General features: G+C 34.3%; 2 protein-coding genes and 1 pseudogene across 3 annotated transcripts; 1 reads left to right on the top strand and 2 right to left on the bottom strand.

The window, feature by feature from the left end:
- Window positions 1-965: 965 nt before the first annotated feature.
- LOC108450160 (O-fucosyltransferase 15-like) lies at window positions 966-5061 on the bottom strand. 2 transcript variants are annotated; one of them, XM_017747665.2, is made up of 10 exons: window positions 4330-5061; window positions 3836-3925; window positions 3615-3714; window positions 3457-3518; window positions 3256-3344; window positions 2879-2999; window positions 2635-2778; window positions 2143-2474; window positions 1759-1999; window positions 966-1402 (listed from the first exon to the last, which is right to left on the bottom strand). In XM_017747665.2, exons 1-10 carry the CDS (start codon window positions 4759-4761, stop codon window positions 1094-1096), a joined length of 1920 nt encoding a protein of 639 aa, XP_017603154.1. In that variant the 5' UTR covers window positions 4762-5061; the 3' UTR covers window positions 966-1093. The 2 variants fall into 2 exon arrangements, with proteins under 2 accessions (XP_017603154.1, XP_017603156.1); XM_017747667.2 differs by having other exon boundaries at window positions 3615-3729; window positions 4330-4361.
- Window positions 5062-10102: 5041 nt separating this feature from the next.
- On the top strand, window positions 10103-15172 carry LOC108453844 (calcium permeable stress-gated cation channel 1-like). Its single transcript, XM_017752183.2, has 12 exons — window positions 10103-10850; window positions 11132-11461; window positions 11734-11886; window positions 11974-12109; window positions 12240-12341; window positions 12473-12592; window positions 12698-12778; window positions 12939-13279; window positions 13366-13611; window positions 13712-14036; window positions 14131-14364; window positions 14542-15172. Exons 2-12 carry the CDS (start codon window positions 11148-11150, stop codon window positions 14800-14802), a joined length of 2313 nt encoding a protein of 770 aa, XP_017607672.1. The 5' UTR covers window positions 10103-10850; window positions 11132-11147; the 3' UTR covers window positions 14803-15172.
- A 21-nt stretch (window positions 15173-15193) lies between these two features.
- On the bottom strand, window positions 15194-16388 carry LOC108450988 (peroxidase 29-like; annotated as a pseudogene).
- Window positions 16389-16591: the final 203 nt, after the last annotated feature.

The raw sequence follows: 16591 nt of genomic DNA, 5'->3' as shown, positions 1-16591 counted from the left end.
TACCAACCATGACAGTATGAATTAGCATACTAACCAAACTGTACGTTTTACATTTTGATAGTTTTTAAATATTATTTTATATCAAACTAGAATAATATTATATTATATATTTATAATTAAATTTTATCTGGTAACAAAAATATATATTTAAACTTCATCTTTTTATGATTTAATATTTATCTTTTAATGACAGCAAAATATTATTTTAATATATATTATAAAATATTCTCTATTTTATTATATTTGTTTTAAAATTAAATTAAAATGTTGATTTTATTTTAAAATCTTGTTTTATTATATTTATTTTTTGAACGAGATTTATTGTCTTTAATACTAAGTAATTTAGTTTTTTTAAATAATTAAATATTTTAGTAAGATATTAATAATATAAATTTAAAATCTATAAGTAAAATTGTTATTTTAATCTATTCCTTATCTATTCTTTTACCCAACCAAACAATGTATTAGTATTATTTGTCTATTCCATTCAACTAACCAAACTACTTAAAATTATTATCCCTCTATTCCATTTTCACCAAATAATTCTATTTCAGGGAACCATATGGTCTTTGCAAAAAAGCTGCCAGTGGAATGTACTACTGTGGTGCAGTCAGTCGCTTGGCTGCCCAGCTAACCTCAACATAACCTCAAGTGACGATATCTGGTCTAAGAATATCACCGGACCTGTATATAGTAACCTTACGGGACCCTATTTGCAAGCTTAGCAATATCGCCAAACGGGACAACAGTTACCTTGCATCCACACGAGGGAACCCAAGACTTGTCCATAGGAATCGATGCAACCATGTCGGCCAACGAGTTTTATATCCCAAAGTCAAGGTTTCTTTAACCAGGTTAACCAACAAAATTTCGAGATATAATTTACAATTGAATTTGAGCATTACGAGGCCATGTCTACCGAAAAACATAATTACAAGTCATCTTAGTATTCTACTCGAACGAGGTTCCAATAACAAGTCTGCCTTACCATTAAACAACAATGTATAAATAATCAGAGTTTGATTTGAGACTAAAATTAAACAACAAAGAATGATGCATGTTTTAATTAGAACATCTTAAAAAGGGAAATAAGTCAATCTGTACGACACATACACTCTTTACACCGTGGATACCGGTAAACACTTCTAGCCTTAGGCCTACTCTGGACATGTTTAGTTTGTCTAACTGCCTTCCTCACTCTCTGCTCAAACACTTTCCACTCTATGGTATTGTTCTTGACGAAGATATCAGCTAGTCTCCGCTTATTTGGGCGTATTGTAGGCATCCTCCCTCCACCATAGTATATTCGATACCCAGATACCAAAGATGACAACTGGCTACCAGAGTCCGTCATGGCAAATGCATCAGCTGCAGTGCAGGCAATGAAGTCTAGTGCTGCCAGCTACAGATCAAAGGTCATAATATGTAATTGCACTTGCACCAAGTATGATAGTAACCAACATTGATAAGAGCATAGAAAACCATTTGTCCTAATCTTACTAGCCTTAGAGATGCTATATTAAAAGTATTAATCTAATTATTTCCAAATATCTAACTTGGTTATTTCATAGTCTATATCACTGACAGGAGACTGCATGAAAACAACCTCGAAACAAGCAGTAGCAGCTTGTGCATGGTGAAAAGAGCTAATGCCAAAGTAATTTTGAAAATTGTGGTAAAGACCAACAACTCATCAATGCAACAATAGCAAAACCTACACTTTTCATCAAACAAGAAGTGGATATGCCGCATTGTTACCTGAGATGAGAAATTCTTGAATGGTTCAAGTTCGGCGGATGACAGCAAATTCTCTTTGGTAACTAAATTAGGATACAAGCTTCTCAAAGCAGCTAATCTTGATGTCCCTCCATATATTTGTGCCCCTGCGACATATACTTGAGTCTTACGATTGAAACCTAGAGCAGCAAGCATAAGTACAGCTTCTTCTGGTGTTAATGGACATAACCCTTCAGATCGGAGCATGGCAGGGGAAGGTAACCTGAAGCATGTAAAACAGTTGGCTTCAATATAAAGCAATATTTTGCATGCTTCTCCAAATTCACAAGGAATGATATGGCAGAAATTTGACAGACGATGAAGAAATATAGAATGTGTCGGAGACAAAAAGAAAACTATTCATACTTCTCCGTCTTCTTTAGCTCTGTTAATGCAGGAAAATGGATTTGTCGATATGCTTCCAATTCTTGCCCCTCTTGCTCACCTCCGCCAAACTCACATAACGAATGAGCTACCATGTCAATCTCAAATCTCAAATGCAAAGCAAGATATTTGGAAGCTTTAGCACGATCACTCCTTGCAATCATAGCAGCCACTGCATGTGGACCAACAAGATAATGATCCAATAGTCCTGGCTGAGCTGAATGCTTGTGCAATCTTTCAAGGAGTAAAGCAGCAGTTTCTTGTATCTTCGGAACAAATTTAAGTGCATGAAAATTACATCTGCATCGAAGCCTCTAGATGAAGTTTCCCAATTAGGAAAAGCAAAGTAGAAAAGAAAAGGATATAGACATAAATTTTATTACCAACAACTGATTATAACAATTATCCAATGAATAAAGCTTAAAATTCGAAAGGAGCTTGCTATGGCATCAGAAATTAAGGCTAGAAATTTACCTGCAACTGAAATGGTATTGGGTCAAAAGCCAAACGGTTCCCAAAGCCAACGAAATGGACAACTCGTTTCTGAAGTAGGATAGGGAGAATGTCTTTCAGATAAAAACTTGGTTTAGATTCCTTCCTAACATCTACGTCTGTCACCTGGAAAATCAATTGAACAATCACTATTGATAAAAGACACCTTAAGACCAAAGCTGCGGGCAAAAGCCATTCAGAACATGATTTAGAGGCAGAAACTCACAACACTACCAATTGCCTCCAAATCTAGAGACTTTAGCTCCTCAGGAAGTTCTTTCACTATTCGAATATCTGGAGCCAGGTACTTAATAAAATGCTCCTCCTGATAGATATCACCAAATTGACTGCGAAATTTAAAATACAGTGCAGTCATTTTTCTGTCAAGTCCGAATAGAAGTCATCTGATAGATACTAAACAAATTTAATCTGAAAGTTAATTCCTTTCATTCAGTGTTCAAATATCAACAATATACTTTAAAAGAAAAAAAAATGTTTTAATGTGAGGAAACATCCATCTTCCAGGGGAAGAAACATAAAAAAATTAAGATGAAAATTATTAGCAAAAAAAGAAGAAGAAAGGAACAAAAATAAAAGCCTCACCTTACATCTTTCCAGACACTACTGTACATAAATTTGGGAACAACAAGAGCTGCATTAAGTAAGCGAGCAAGTACTACAGCATTGCAGACCTGTAACATTTAGCAATCAAAAATTAAATCTACTAATCTCAGAGAGGAAAGATGAAAGCAAATTCAATAGCTTGGAACACATGCTAGAATTTCTGCTGTTGGAATCACTTACTGCCACACGCTGCTGGTTAATTCCACCATTTGCAGTGACCATAATGTATCCATTCTTCCCCTCTATCAAATTAAAAAAGAAGTAATGTAAGAACTGAGAACTAGTCTAAATTATCCATACCCGAGTGAAGTAAACATATAGAAGTCAAAGAAAGAGACCATTAGGTTCCCAGTCACGTTGATCAGCACAGGGTCTCCAAGCAGAAGCAGGAACCACAGGTTCCTGCCATAAATCTTTCGGTTCACGTTTATTTTGCCCCTATGTGTCATAGCACTTCTTTCAATAAAACATGAAAAACAAGAAAAGAGAAACTGTACAGAAACGGGAAGTTTGTCAAAGAAAGTGAACGAAAAAGACATCATTGCTTATATTGAAATACCTCAGCCAAAGCATGAGCAGCCAAAGCCAACAACCTTCCATAAATACCACTGTAATGCTTTTTCCCTTTTCTAGGCTTTGTCACCTTCACCTGCAAAAGCCACAATCGTAATGCTTTGGCAAATAAATTCATATCACACAGAGAGTAATGTCAATTGTCTCCAGAAATCATATTACTCTCCAATAAACTAATAATCACTATTCAAATATGCACTATTCATCCATGAATTGTAGAAGTCACACTTGTGAATGGTGTGGTGATTAAAGTTGTATTGGATATTAATGGACAAAAAAGTATCGGCAAACCCAAATCATACAAGCTCTCTTTCATTTAGCAACTTAGCAATAGACGATCAATGCACTTCATTGACCTGGAATTCCTTGCATTAATAAGGAAACAATGCAGCTAACCACCTACTAAAAACCCATTATTTCTTCATCATTAGTGTTAATAATTGTGAAATAAAATCTCAAAGCAAATGAGAGTTGAGCTACCTGAGCCGAAACAGAAGAAGCATTCCTGGAAGATCGGTCATCGGATCCGACCCGGTGATCTTGTAACCGCAAGAGCATAATCCAATCGACCAAGAAAAAAAAACCCACCAATGCAGTCACCACTACAAGTCCTTTCACCCTTCTCTTTTGGTACCAAACTTTGCCTCCTTTTCTCTTCGCGTTCTTCGGTTGCTTCTTTCGATCACCCCATAATTTTCCCAACAATTCAGCTCCAACAAATGACGCCCCGCTCTTTTCACCGTTCAAGAACCGGCTGGGGCAGAGTCGGGGTGAATGACTGGGGGACCCTTGACGACTCCTGGGACTCCCTCGGAGGTCGACCCGGTCGGGGATCCGAACGGTGTTGGGTCGGTCTTGTTTAGATTCAACGGCAAGATTGTGTGAATTGTTTGAGTTGCTAGTTGAAGACATCGGATTGATGGGTTTAAGACTCGGATCCCAATGCAGAGAGAGTTAAGGGAGATTGGGTTTATTTTTTGCTTAGGACATCACAGCGAAAAAAACGCCGACTTTTGTAGTGCGATGTTAGAGTGCGATCTTGCCGAAGGTGGGATGGTTCAAATTTAGTGAACTATTCTGAAATTCTGGGCCATCTTGAAAGCTTTTGGGATAAGGATAAATCAGGGGATTGTCGTTTCACTACTTTGCATTAGTGCTGCCGTTGGGTTACTCGGACGGTTTGACCCACAATATCAATTGCCCATTTGCCATCCCCCGCTTTTAAATGAAAACTGGTTCCATGGAGAAAACAGAACCGGGCCTAAGCCGGTAAATATTTTCGAAATATAAAGTATAAGTTGAAACATAAATGGGGTTGGAAATTATTTTTGATATTTTTAATTTAAATTGTTTATATGCATTTATAATTTAATAGCTATGCTTTTTAAATATATAGTTCATTCATTTCTTTGAAAACATTTATTTTTTTATTCAAAAGTATAAGTTTAATCGTTAGTCTGTTCAAGTTCATTTATTAAGTTCAAGTTACAATATCTTTTATCTTTTCATGACCAAGTAAATAAGTATTTTTTAATTTAAAATATTGTATCAATAAATATAATAAAAATTTGATAATATTAAAATTTTAACTTAAAATTTAAAATAAAATTTAAATTCTAAATTTATGAACTGATAGAGATTTATTGTATATTTTAATCCATTTATATTTATGAATAGAAACCAAGTAATGTAAACCCAAAAGGAAATAAAATGGTTAATTAGATGTTTGAAGATAAATTTACGATATACAGTCTCAAAGACATACTTGGACCAAAAATGAATGCACAATTAAAATAAAATAAAATAAAAACAAACAAAGCATAGGTAGTTAATAGAGCACAAATTTGAAGAAAATGTCCATTTAAAAACAAAAAAAAAGAAAAAGGAAATGAGCCATTTTTTAAAAAATTTAAGAAAATATGTTGATTTTAAAGAAAAAAAGGTAAAAGTGCGTTGTGTATGAAAACGTGTCCTACGAGATGTGCTTTTCGATTTTTTTAACATATCAGCTCCTCTGATTAGATAATTAATTGTTAGTGGTTTTATCATTGAGTTCCAAATTCGATTTCTCTCATATTTGTAATTTTTTTATTTTACTTTGTTTTAAGCTTTTTTTTGTTATTTTAATTAATACTTTTATTACATTAGTTCGTTTGGTTAAATGGTTAAATCATATTGATTCCATTCTTGAGTATCAAGTTTGATTTTATAATAAAAGAATATAAATGTACTTAGAAGAGGAATTAAACTTGGAAGTCAATGATGAAGTTATTGTTATCTAATCATCTAACCATGTTAGCTATTGTGATAAAAGTATTAATTAAAAATAACAAAAAAATTTGAAATAACATGAAATAAAAATAAATATGTGAGAGAAATCAAACTTAGGATTTGAGGATAAAACCACTATACAATTAACCATATGAGCAAAGAAGTTGATACGTTAAAAAAGCCAGAAAGCATGCCCTATCTATAAAATGCATTTTCAAAGTGAAAACACATTTTATATATATAGTGCGCTTTCACCTTCTCTCTCTAAAACCGATTTATTTTTCTAAATTTTAAACAAAGTTGCCCATTTCTCTATTTAAAAAAAAATTGAAATTTTCTTCAAATTTGCCCATTAATAGAGGAGTTTATGGTTAGGGCAAGTTCAAGACAAGTTTATGCATGATATTAGTATATTTTATATTTGTTCAAGTTCGATATGACCTAGAATATGAGTTTAAAATTTTCCTTAAATGTACTCATATTTGTAAATGGTAACCCAAATTCATTTTAAGTTGTTTTATATTATATATATATTTTAAATATATTATTTTTAATTTCGTATTTAGTTTCCCTTACTTTTTAGGAGATTTATGGTTGCCTCTCCTAACAATATTGTCTCCAAAGTTTGAACTCGCGTTCTCTTGTCAAGAGTGTAATGTGCCTTATCAATGCACCATCACTTGTTGGTATTTTGTTGAAAATTTAAATATATATATAACTTGACATATTTTTCTAATATTCACATAATATTATATATTTAAATTTATGTTATATTAATTACAAAAAATAAAAAAAAAAATACTACAAAAGTATAAATGGGTGGGGTTAGGCAGGCTTGGACTTTGAACGTTGAAGTCTAAGTCGAACTCACATTTTAAATGAGTTTAAATTTTTTTGTCTAATTTCATTTATCAAATCTCGTAGTTTTTATCCAATAATTTATATTTTGATCATACCTTCAACTTTGGGTGAATAATCCAATCCATAAATATGTCTAATAATTAATCCTAATATTGTATTAAAATGAATAAAAAATTTCATTTAAGAAAAAAAATTTTGAAGGGTAAACTTTTTTTTAAGGGTTAAAGTATAAAAACTTTCAAAATGATAATTTAAGTAATGGACTTTGTTTTTTATTCCATTTATGTTAAGTTTTGAGAATGATCTGACAGTAAACTTAATATATAAGGATTTATTAATTTCTCATCATTTTCCACGTCAAAATGGTGCATTTAGGATGAAGGACTATATTGAAATAGTGCATTTTGGGGATGACCATTAAGTTGCACATTTTGAAGCATTTTTTAAAATAGAGTTAATTAAGCGATGATATTGATTTTAAAAATGATGTGATTAAATTGAAATATGTGAAATGTTCATCAACTCATTACTGTTTAATTCATAGAACTGCATTTAATGTGCGCTAAATTTTTAAAATTATAAAATTTTAGTATTTTAAGCTTATGTTAGTTTTTTTATTGATTTAATAATAAAATTAGTTATTTAATATTTATATATTTTATCAATTTGATCTTAAGTATAAAAATTCTATAAATTTATCCCTTAATGTTTATAAAATTTATCATTTTAGTTCCAATTCTAAAAATCAATAAATTTTGGCCCTCAATATTTACAAAATATGTCAATTTAGTCCTAACTCTAAAAATTTTTAAAAATATATTTAAAATATTATTTTTAGCTCTTTATAACTCATTGACTAGCCTATGTGAGATATTAAAATAAGAAAAAGAGTACCCTCTTTCAAGTCACTTGCAACAATTTCTTTTACTATAATTTTGACTTTACACTAGACAATTGTTTTGGAACCTACTTGGAATAATTGGCTATATTACTACCCGAAAAAATAACGTTTTCAATGCCTTTATTTTATTTTGGATATTAATTTTTGTGTGCTTTATCCCGACTTTTTTAGAGTCTTTTACTGGTGACTTGAAAAATGGTACTCTTTTTTTTTTTTAAATATCTCACATGGGTTAGCTTATGGGTTATAAAGGGTTAAAAAAATGATTTTTTTTTTATTTTTAGAGTTAGGACTAAATTGATAAAATTTGTAAATTTTGAGGGTCAACTTTTTTTAATTAGAACTAAAATGACAAATTTTGTAAATATTGAGGGTTAATTTTGTTACTAGACCAATAAAAAAGCCCACATAAACTCAAAGCGACTCAAATATTTAAATTTAAAAAGTTTAGTGACTAAATAAAAAAAATTAATAGTTGGGCGACCATTTTGATAGTTTATCAATAAAAAAATTCTAACATGTCTGCATCATCATTTGATAGAAAAAATATTAAAAAAATTAGGTTCTTATTCAGGGGTGTAACTAGGGGGGCTGGCATGGGCCCAGCCTCCCAAAATGTAAAATTATATTTTTGGCTCTTTAAATTTTTTAAAAAAATTAAATTAATAAAGGTAAAATTACACTTTGGCCCCCTTAAAATTATAAAAATTTGATTTAATCTTTTACAAATTATAAAGATATAAACTACAAAAAATTAAAATTTCATCCGGCCTCCCTAAAAAATTTTTCTGGCTTCATCCCTATTCTTATTTGAAAAAACAGGAAAAGTTTAGAGCTAAAATGTTACTTACAGTCACTAGGAAGGGGTTCTAGTAACGAAAGATTCCTTCCATAGATAGGCCACATTTCTCATATTCATTTCAGTGCTTTTGGTCTACCGTTTTGGAAAGCAGGGGCAAGTCAGGCATCATGCTTTCCTGGGGAGATTGATGCCAGATGCTATAATGTAGAGTTCATGCGACGTGAACGTGAGACATCAAGCATCGTGACGCATCTACTATTTGTCTTCATTTTTGCCTTCGGAATTTTCTTTCTTTCGAAAGAAAGCTTTGGAATTTAATATTATAGTATTCACAATCACAGGCATTGGAGTCGCCACGAGTTTGAGATTTCATAATTTGACTTAATCCCTTCCCTGCCTAGCTGCCATATTCTTACCCATGCTTGCGTTGTTTATAAGGAGATTTCAAAGTGTGAGTCACAAGATTGAATATCAGGGAGGTGACACTTTTTTATTTATTTATTTTACTTATCTTTTTTCTTGACCAACTCACTGCTTTATTTTCAATATAAATAATAAATTGGGCCTGCACCTACTGTCTTTGAATGCATACGTTACAACTTGAAACAGTAAAATCAAACAAGGCAGCATTGATCATGAAATAATTAGAGAACACGTTGGATTTAATTTAAAAAAAAAAACTCATTTACACAATTTTTGACTTAAAAAGAACCAAATACGTTTTCCGTCTGTGTGTTCGACGATTAATTAATTTATTTAATTGACGCTACTAATTCCTCTACTATCTAATTTTAGCCCACGGATTCAACGCTGCATCCACCGCACACCGGCCTGCCCCATTCTTTTACTTTTTCTCAGCTGAGTTGTAGACCAACCGCTTTCTTTTCTTTTTCTTTATTGGCCATTGCCATTGCCTGCAGCCTCCCTATGTTTTCCCCACAATAAACTAATCCTGCTTCTTGTCTCGTTCGCTACCTTTTTTTTTTTTTTTGCAATCCAATCTCATCGTGTATTTCGAAGTATAAAAAAATTATCCAAATTTTTATAATTTAGGCATTAAATTTTAAATTTAATATCCTCTGAACTCTGTTGAAAACATGAATGCAAAAATAAAATTATCTTCCCATATTTAATAATACTTTTGCTACCCTAATAAAACCAAATCATAGAACGAAAGTGGGGTGATATTGAAATAATATTGTTTGAACGATAATTCAGTGTTTAGAGTTTTATTGATAACGAAAAGGACTTAAATGACAACTTAAAGTATCCTATTTTATCCATTTTTCAATTTCTTTTCCAAAATGAAAAACAATCCTCTGACAGGGACAGCCATGTTACCGCCACGCAGCTAACGCTAAATCCACGCGGCGACCTTCACGAAATGGCAACCTACTCTCTCCACACACTCAATCGCCTATCGCATCGGCATCATCGACTTTCCTTCAATGTAAATCGCGCTCCCTTAATTTCCACGCTCTCACGCCGCGACTTAGACAAAAACTAGCCGTTGCAACACCCACGTGGCAGCTTGCCGACATTGAAAGCTGCTTCAGGTATACTAATCAATTAATTGTTACTATTAATGAATTTTACTTCATTAAAAAAAGGAAACTCATACCCGTTGAATCGAAACGACACAAGAAGAAAGCGGACCCTACCGAAACGTTAACATCAAGGCAACTGCCAACCTGAACTACCATTTCCTATATCTTCACAACAGCGACAAAACCATTGTAAGAAAATATAAATCAAAACCCGCGAAAATTACTACAAACATAAATCCTGCTTGAGACCAAAAAAAAAAAAAAAAAAAACCACCGATCTCATTATATAAATGACTGTTTTTTGTTTGTTTGGGGTTTCTGGTTTTTAGTTGCTAACCTGCTTTGCTTTATCAACAACAAAGAAGGTTTTTTTATTATCCATTTTTGGGTTTTCGGTTCTCGGTTGCGTGCGTTTTACTTTCATGTCCAAGTAGTGGAGAAATGATATTGCTTTTTATCGAGTTTTGAAGTGATCCAAGCACTCTCTAATTCCAACTTCTGATACGCATCATTCAAAAGCTAAAGAGAAAGTATTGTCTTTGGTTTTGGCCTTTTAGATTGCCCGAAAATTGTTCCTTTTTATTTCCGCTCCACTTGAAGAATCACAAACAGAAAACGAGTAAGGATTTGTTTGTATTAGAATGTTTCCTTTGTTTCCCTTTTCCGATGACTTCTGTTGATTGTTTTTTAAGTTATTTCATATTGAGAGGACTTGAAAAAAAAAAATCCTTCTTTATGTTTTTTTATGTAAAGCAATGATTTTTCTGTGAGTTTTATTTTTAAAGGACTCTATTTTCCTGTGAGGTTTCTGTTTATATCCGGAATATATTGCAACCTTAAGAGTTTAATCGTTTAATTACGGTGGATTTCCTGATCTGGGAATTATCTTCGTGTATGCAGAGAAGATTTTATATAGATGGCAACACTAGGTGATATAGGGGTTGCAGCAGGCATTAATCTGCTAAGTGCTTTCGTTTTCTTACTAGCGTTTGCTATATTGAGGCTTCAACCTTTCAACGATAGGGTTTATTTTCCGAAATGGTATCTCAAGGGTTTAAGAAGCAGTCCTTCGAGGTCTGGAACATTTGTTAAGAAATTTGTCAATTTGGACTTCCGTTCCTACTTGAGGTTCTTGAATTGGATGCCAGAGGCTCTCAAAATGCCAGAACTCGAGCTTATCGATCACGCCGGCTTGGATTCAGCTGTTTATTTGCGCATTTACTTGATAGGGTATGCTGCAGGCCATCTTAATTTCTTAAATTATTCATTTTTTCCTTCACTATTATTGCTTTGTTGCTTATGCTCTAAATGGAAATATTAATTTTGCTTATAAGCTGTATCTGTTTGTGGGTCTCCGTATATATGTATATTTATTTATTTTTCTTCTTAAGATGATGTAGTTTTTATGAAATGCGTTAGCTAATGATAGTCATTAATCATTTATCTTTTTTTCATTTCGTCTTTGTCCTTTTCTGATTGCTCTCTTATTGTTCTGTGTGCAGCCTAAAGATTTTTGTGCCTATCACCTTCCTTGCATGGGCGGTCCTAGTGCCGGTTAATTACACTAATAAAACATTGGAGTTGCAGCTGAAGAATGTTACTTCAAGTGATATTGATAAGCTCTCGATTTCAAACGTTCCAGATGGATCGGATAGGTAGGAGATATTCTATCACTGCAAATTTCTTTTGTCTTAGTCTGTGATACAGGTTACAATGGACTAATATTTAATCATATGTTGTAGGTTTTGGACACATATAGTAATGGCTTATGCTTTTACCTTTTGGACATGCTATGTGTTGCTAAAAGAGTATGAGAAAGTTGCGAATATGCGGTTGCAATTTCTTGTATCAGAAAAACGCCGGCCTGATCAGTTTACTGTAAGATGTGTTCTTTGCATTATTATCAAAAAAATTATTTAAATTTACTCTTTTAGTTCTGTATTATAATTCAAAGAGATATGATGCCTTTTACTAAATTGCATTTCGAATGGAATTTGATTTTTTTTAGGTGCTTGTGAGAAACGTACCACCAGATTCAGATGAATCTGTAAGTGAGACTGTGGAGCACTTTTTCCTGGTTAATCACCCTGATACCTATCTTACACATCAGGTGAGTTCCTCTTGCATTTGTTCCAATGATTATATTATCTTCTTGTACTTTGTTACTATTCTACCATGTATTCTCGTTCAAAGACATTTATCATAGAATTCAGTTCATGATATAGTTTTCCTTATATTCAGGTAGTATGCAATGCAAACAAACTTGCGAAGTTGGTGAAGAAGAGGAAAAGTAAGCAGAATTGGCTTGACTATTATCAATTGAAGTATTCCAGAAATAATGCAAAAAGGCCTATTATGAAGGTAACTTACTGCTGTTTGTCATGGTTTTAGAAGCTGGTCTCCTGTTGATGTTCAGCTTTGCTTTATATTTCTGATGTCTTGACAAGCATATTGTCTCTTTACTAGACTGGTTTTCTCGGGCTCTGGGGTAAAAAAGTGGATGCAATTGATCATCACATAACTGAAATCAAGAAGTTATCCGATGAAGTAAGTATTTCCATTTTTAACTTGCAAATTCTCTTTAGGTTGATTTTTTATTTGTTCATTCAGTCAAAAGATTCAAGCCTGTTCACGAATACTGCATCTGAGCCACAGCCATTTGTTTTTCTCCGCTGATTGTCTTTCAACACTTGTTTTCATTATTCAGATAGCTGAAGAGAGGGAGAGGGTCCTAAAAGATCCAAAATCCATAATGCCGGCTGCATTTGTTTCCTTTAAATCTCGATGGGGTGCAGCTGTTTGTGCTCAAACCCAACAATCCAGGAATCCAACCTTGTGGTTAACAGACTGGGCACCTGAGCCACGAGATGTATATTGGCAAAACCTGTCAATTCCTTACGTCTCGATAGCTGTTAGGAGGCTGATCATGGCTGTAGCATTCTTCTTCCTGACTTTCTTCTTCATAATCCCAATTGCATCTGTACAAGCTCTGGCCACAATAGAAGGCCTTGAGAAAGCAGCACCATTCCTGAAGGCCCTTATTGAAATGTGAGTTCCATTTTATTTTCAAAATCTTGAATCATTATTTAGATTGCAATGCTATAATTGATATTGGCCTTTTTTCCCCTCTGCAGACCGTTTATTAAATCGGTTATCCAAGGTTTTCTACCTGGTATTGTTTTGAAGCTCTTTCTCATTTTTCTGCCAACTATTTTGATGATCATGTCCAAGTTTGAAGGGTTCACATCAATATCATCTTTGGAAAGGAGATCAGCAACTAGATACTATCTCTTTAATTTAGTGAATGTATTCCTCGGCAGCGTAATTGCAGGCAGTGCACTGGACCAGCTAAACACGTTTCTTAAGCAATCAGCAAATGAGTATGTATTCCTTCCATTTTCTTCTGTAAATGTCTGTTATGGTTTTGATGTCTAAATTTGCCTTAATTTCGACATAAACGATTCTCCCCCTTCTTTGCAGGATTCCTAAAACAATTGGTGTAGCTGTACCAATGAGAGCAACTTTCTTTATTACTTATATCATGGTTGATGGATGGGCTGGAATAGCAGCAGAGATTTTGATGCTGAAACCGCTTATAATTTACCACTTGAAGAATACTTTCTTGGTGAAAACAGAAAAGGACAGGGAAGAGGCAATGAATCCAGGAAGTTTGAGCTTCAACGTTGGAGAACCTCGTATACAACTCTATTTTCTACTTGGCATGGTTTATGCTACCGTGACACCTGTTCTACTTCCATTCATTGTAGTTTTCTTCGGGCTAGCTTATGTTGTCTTCCGTCATCAGGTAAAGAACTTCGACACATAATATTCAAGTAGAGTAGTAAATGAATCTTTTTGCTTTGTCTGATTCTCTCTATTTTGTTCCTTTGAAAATATAGATCATCAATGTTTACAATCAAGAGTATGAAAGTGCGGCGGCATTCTGGCCTGATGTTCACGGACGCATTATAATTGCTTTGCTTGTCTCACATGTCGCGCTCATTGGATTGTTAAGTACAAAGCATTTGGCTCAGGCAGCACCACTTCTCATTACTCTTGCTGTCCTCACAATCTGGTTTTACAGATTCTGCAAAGCGCGATATGAACCTGCTTTTGTCAGATATCCTTTGCAGGTTTGTTGGTGTTTACATATTTAGTTGATGGTTTCATCCGTGTTTTCAGTGATTCATTCATGATTAAAGCTTTCACACTCTTATTTAATGAATTTAGTTAAATGACTACCACTAGAGTGATGAATGAACTGCATGTTCAATCATCATAATCATTACTTTCTCTGTTGTTTGTTTCAGGAAGCAGTAATGAAAGACACTTTGGAACGCGCACGGGATTCAAACTTCAATTTGAAACCCTATCTTCAAAATGCATATATCCATCCAGTTTTCAAAGAGGAGGATGATGATGAGGAGGAGGAGGTTGTCAAGTTAGAAAATGAGAGTGTGTTAGTACCCACGAAACGCCAATCTCGAAGGAACACACCAGTACCTAGCAAAATGAGCGGTGCATCCTCACAATCCTTACCGGAGGCTGTTCCTGAACATTCGGTGCCCTAAACTAGGTAACAACTGTGAACCGATGTTGTCACCATACTGCTATATTTGACACTGAGCAAAACCATGCAGCGTACTGAGAGGATGCACTGTAAATTAAACGAACAAATACTGTAAATTAAACGAGCGAACTCTATATCTGTTCCATGCTTTTTTTGTTTGCAAGGAAGTTCTTGAGCAGGGGATTTTTCCCATTATATGTTTCATGAAAATCACAAGCTTGTAGTTCAAACAAAATATCATGTTAGATCATGTTGTTTGACTAAGAAGATAAGAATTGGCATAGTACCTTTGATCAAATTGAGGGAGGTCTGATAGGAAACTTGTGACATTTTTATTACAATTTATTTAATTATTTTTTCGTGTAAGAAAACTCCACTGTTCAGTATTTAAATTTTTGGCATTCATTGCTTTACTTAGTCACGGGGCTATGGTTGTTTCACATATTATGAAGTGAATGAAATGTGAAGCTTTCCTAGTTTACTTGGTTGCATTTCCTCCTAACTTGCCCTTCCTCATTGGTAAGAACATTTGATGAAGATAGCTTCACAAACGCAGAAGTAAACACCCGGAAAAATCGTCTGCTATCGGCAGCAAACTGTCTGACTATGGGTGCAGTTCGTTGATCTGTCGAAATCCTTGAATCAATAGTGAAGAGGCCGTTCCCCAATAAAACATCTCTGTAATACTGGTTATCGAAACATAAGGGAGTCTTGTCGTTCGGCACGACAGTCAGGTTCGTTAGTGGGGTTTTGGTAGGGCAAAGTAATCTCAATATGACTCCAAATCCGGGATTAATTTGGTCGTCAGGCTGCCTATCAAATAATCTGTCCACAATGTTTAAGCAGTGTCCACCTCCTAATGTATGAGCCCCTGTAACAAATGAAAAGCTTTTCAAGTTACGATTGTAAGGACATATATAAACCCTGGGGTTGGCTGATTGATTTAAGTAATTACCCATGATTGCAACCGATTCCTCAAGGTTTAAGCTTTTTGATTTGAAGATATCAAGTAATGTATCGACTGTAACATTCGATGGAGGAATCTTCACATCAGCTGCTTGTCGACTAGAAGTGGTGGAATCCTTTCTTCCGAGAGGGATCTGAATATCGGGTCCTCCTGACAGTGCAACTGATACCTTAGCTGCTAAGGCAACAATATCTGCACAGGAGACCTGCCCTGGACACTTTGCTTCTAATTTTTCTTTTATACTGTGAATAGTTTCCAACCTTCTAATACCCAAGTTCATTCCAGAAGCCATCTCAGAGTTGCCTTTAGCAGGTTTTGAGTCCAACAGGATCGATGCATCACATCCCTGTATCACAGAGAGATGTCAGATATAGCATAGAAACAACACGTGTATGCTTACAAAGCATGAAGATAACCTCGAGCATAGCTTGAGACCAAAAGAGAGGAATACCTGGACTTGGCAAATGAAACAAGAGCCTAAGGAAAGCAGCAGGTGCAGTAGGGTCGGTTAAGATAACCCCAAGCACAGCTTTTCTCACTGTGTTCTCCACGTCGGGACATGAACTCTTATAGTAGTCATAATCGAGCTGAGCTTCCCAAACTCCAACCAAGATCCCCATCCCTAATGCTACTTTTACGAACAACATAAAACAAGCATGGTTTCTCATTCTCTCTACTAAGCTTTCTATATCGCCCTCTTACAACTACCTAATGCAATGTAGATAAACACCATAAATATAACAAATCTGAGTTGAGAACGAGTGCTGAGCTTTGCCTCATATGATAAATGACTTCCGCAACAGGTCAAAGCAATTCACTGAAG

Source organism: Gossypium arboreum, chromosome 5 (genome assembly GCF_025698485.1).
Source record: "Gossypium arboreum isolate Shixiya-1 chromosome 5, ASM2569848v2, whole genome shotgun sequence".
NCBI classification, from domain to species: Eukaryota; Viridiplantae; Streptophyta; class Magnoliopsida; order Malvales; family Malvaceae; genus Gossypium; species Gossypium arboreum.
This window is presented reverse-complemented; position numbering and strand designations above follow the sequence as displayed.

Bases quoted from the DNA above. Each gene is read 5' to 3' on its own strand.
- LOC108450160 (XM_017747665.2), bottom strand. From the start codon at position 4,761: ATGTCTTCAACTAGCAACTCAAACAATTCACACAATCTTGCCGTTGAA. The intron at 3,345-3,456 runs GTAAGTGATTCC...TAAATGTTACAG, and splicing joins TTAACCAGCAGCGTGTGGCA to GTCTGCAATGCTGTAGTACT. The intron at 3,000-3,255 runs GTGAGGCTTTTA...TAAATTTCGCAG, and splicing joins AGTGTCTGGAAAGATGTAAG to TCAATTTGGTGATATCTATC.
- LOC108453844 (XM_017752183.2), top strand. From the start codon at position 11,148: ATGGCAACACTAGGTGATATAGGGGTTGCAGCAGGCATTAATCTGCTA. The intron at 12,593-12,697 runs GTAACTTACTGC...TCTCTTTACTAG, and splicing joins CAAAAAGGCCTATTATGAAG to ACTGGTTTTCTCGGGCTCTG. The intron at 12,779-12,938 runs GTAAGTATTTCC...TTCATTATTCAG, and splicing joins TCAAGAAGTTATCCGATGAA to ATAGCTGAAGAGAGGGAGAG.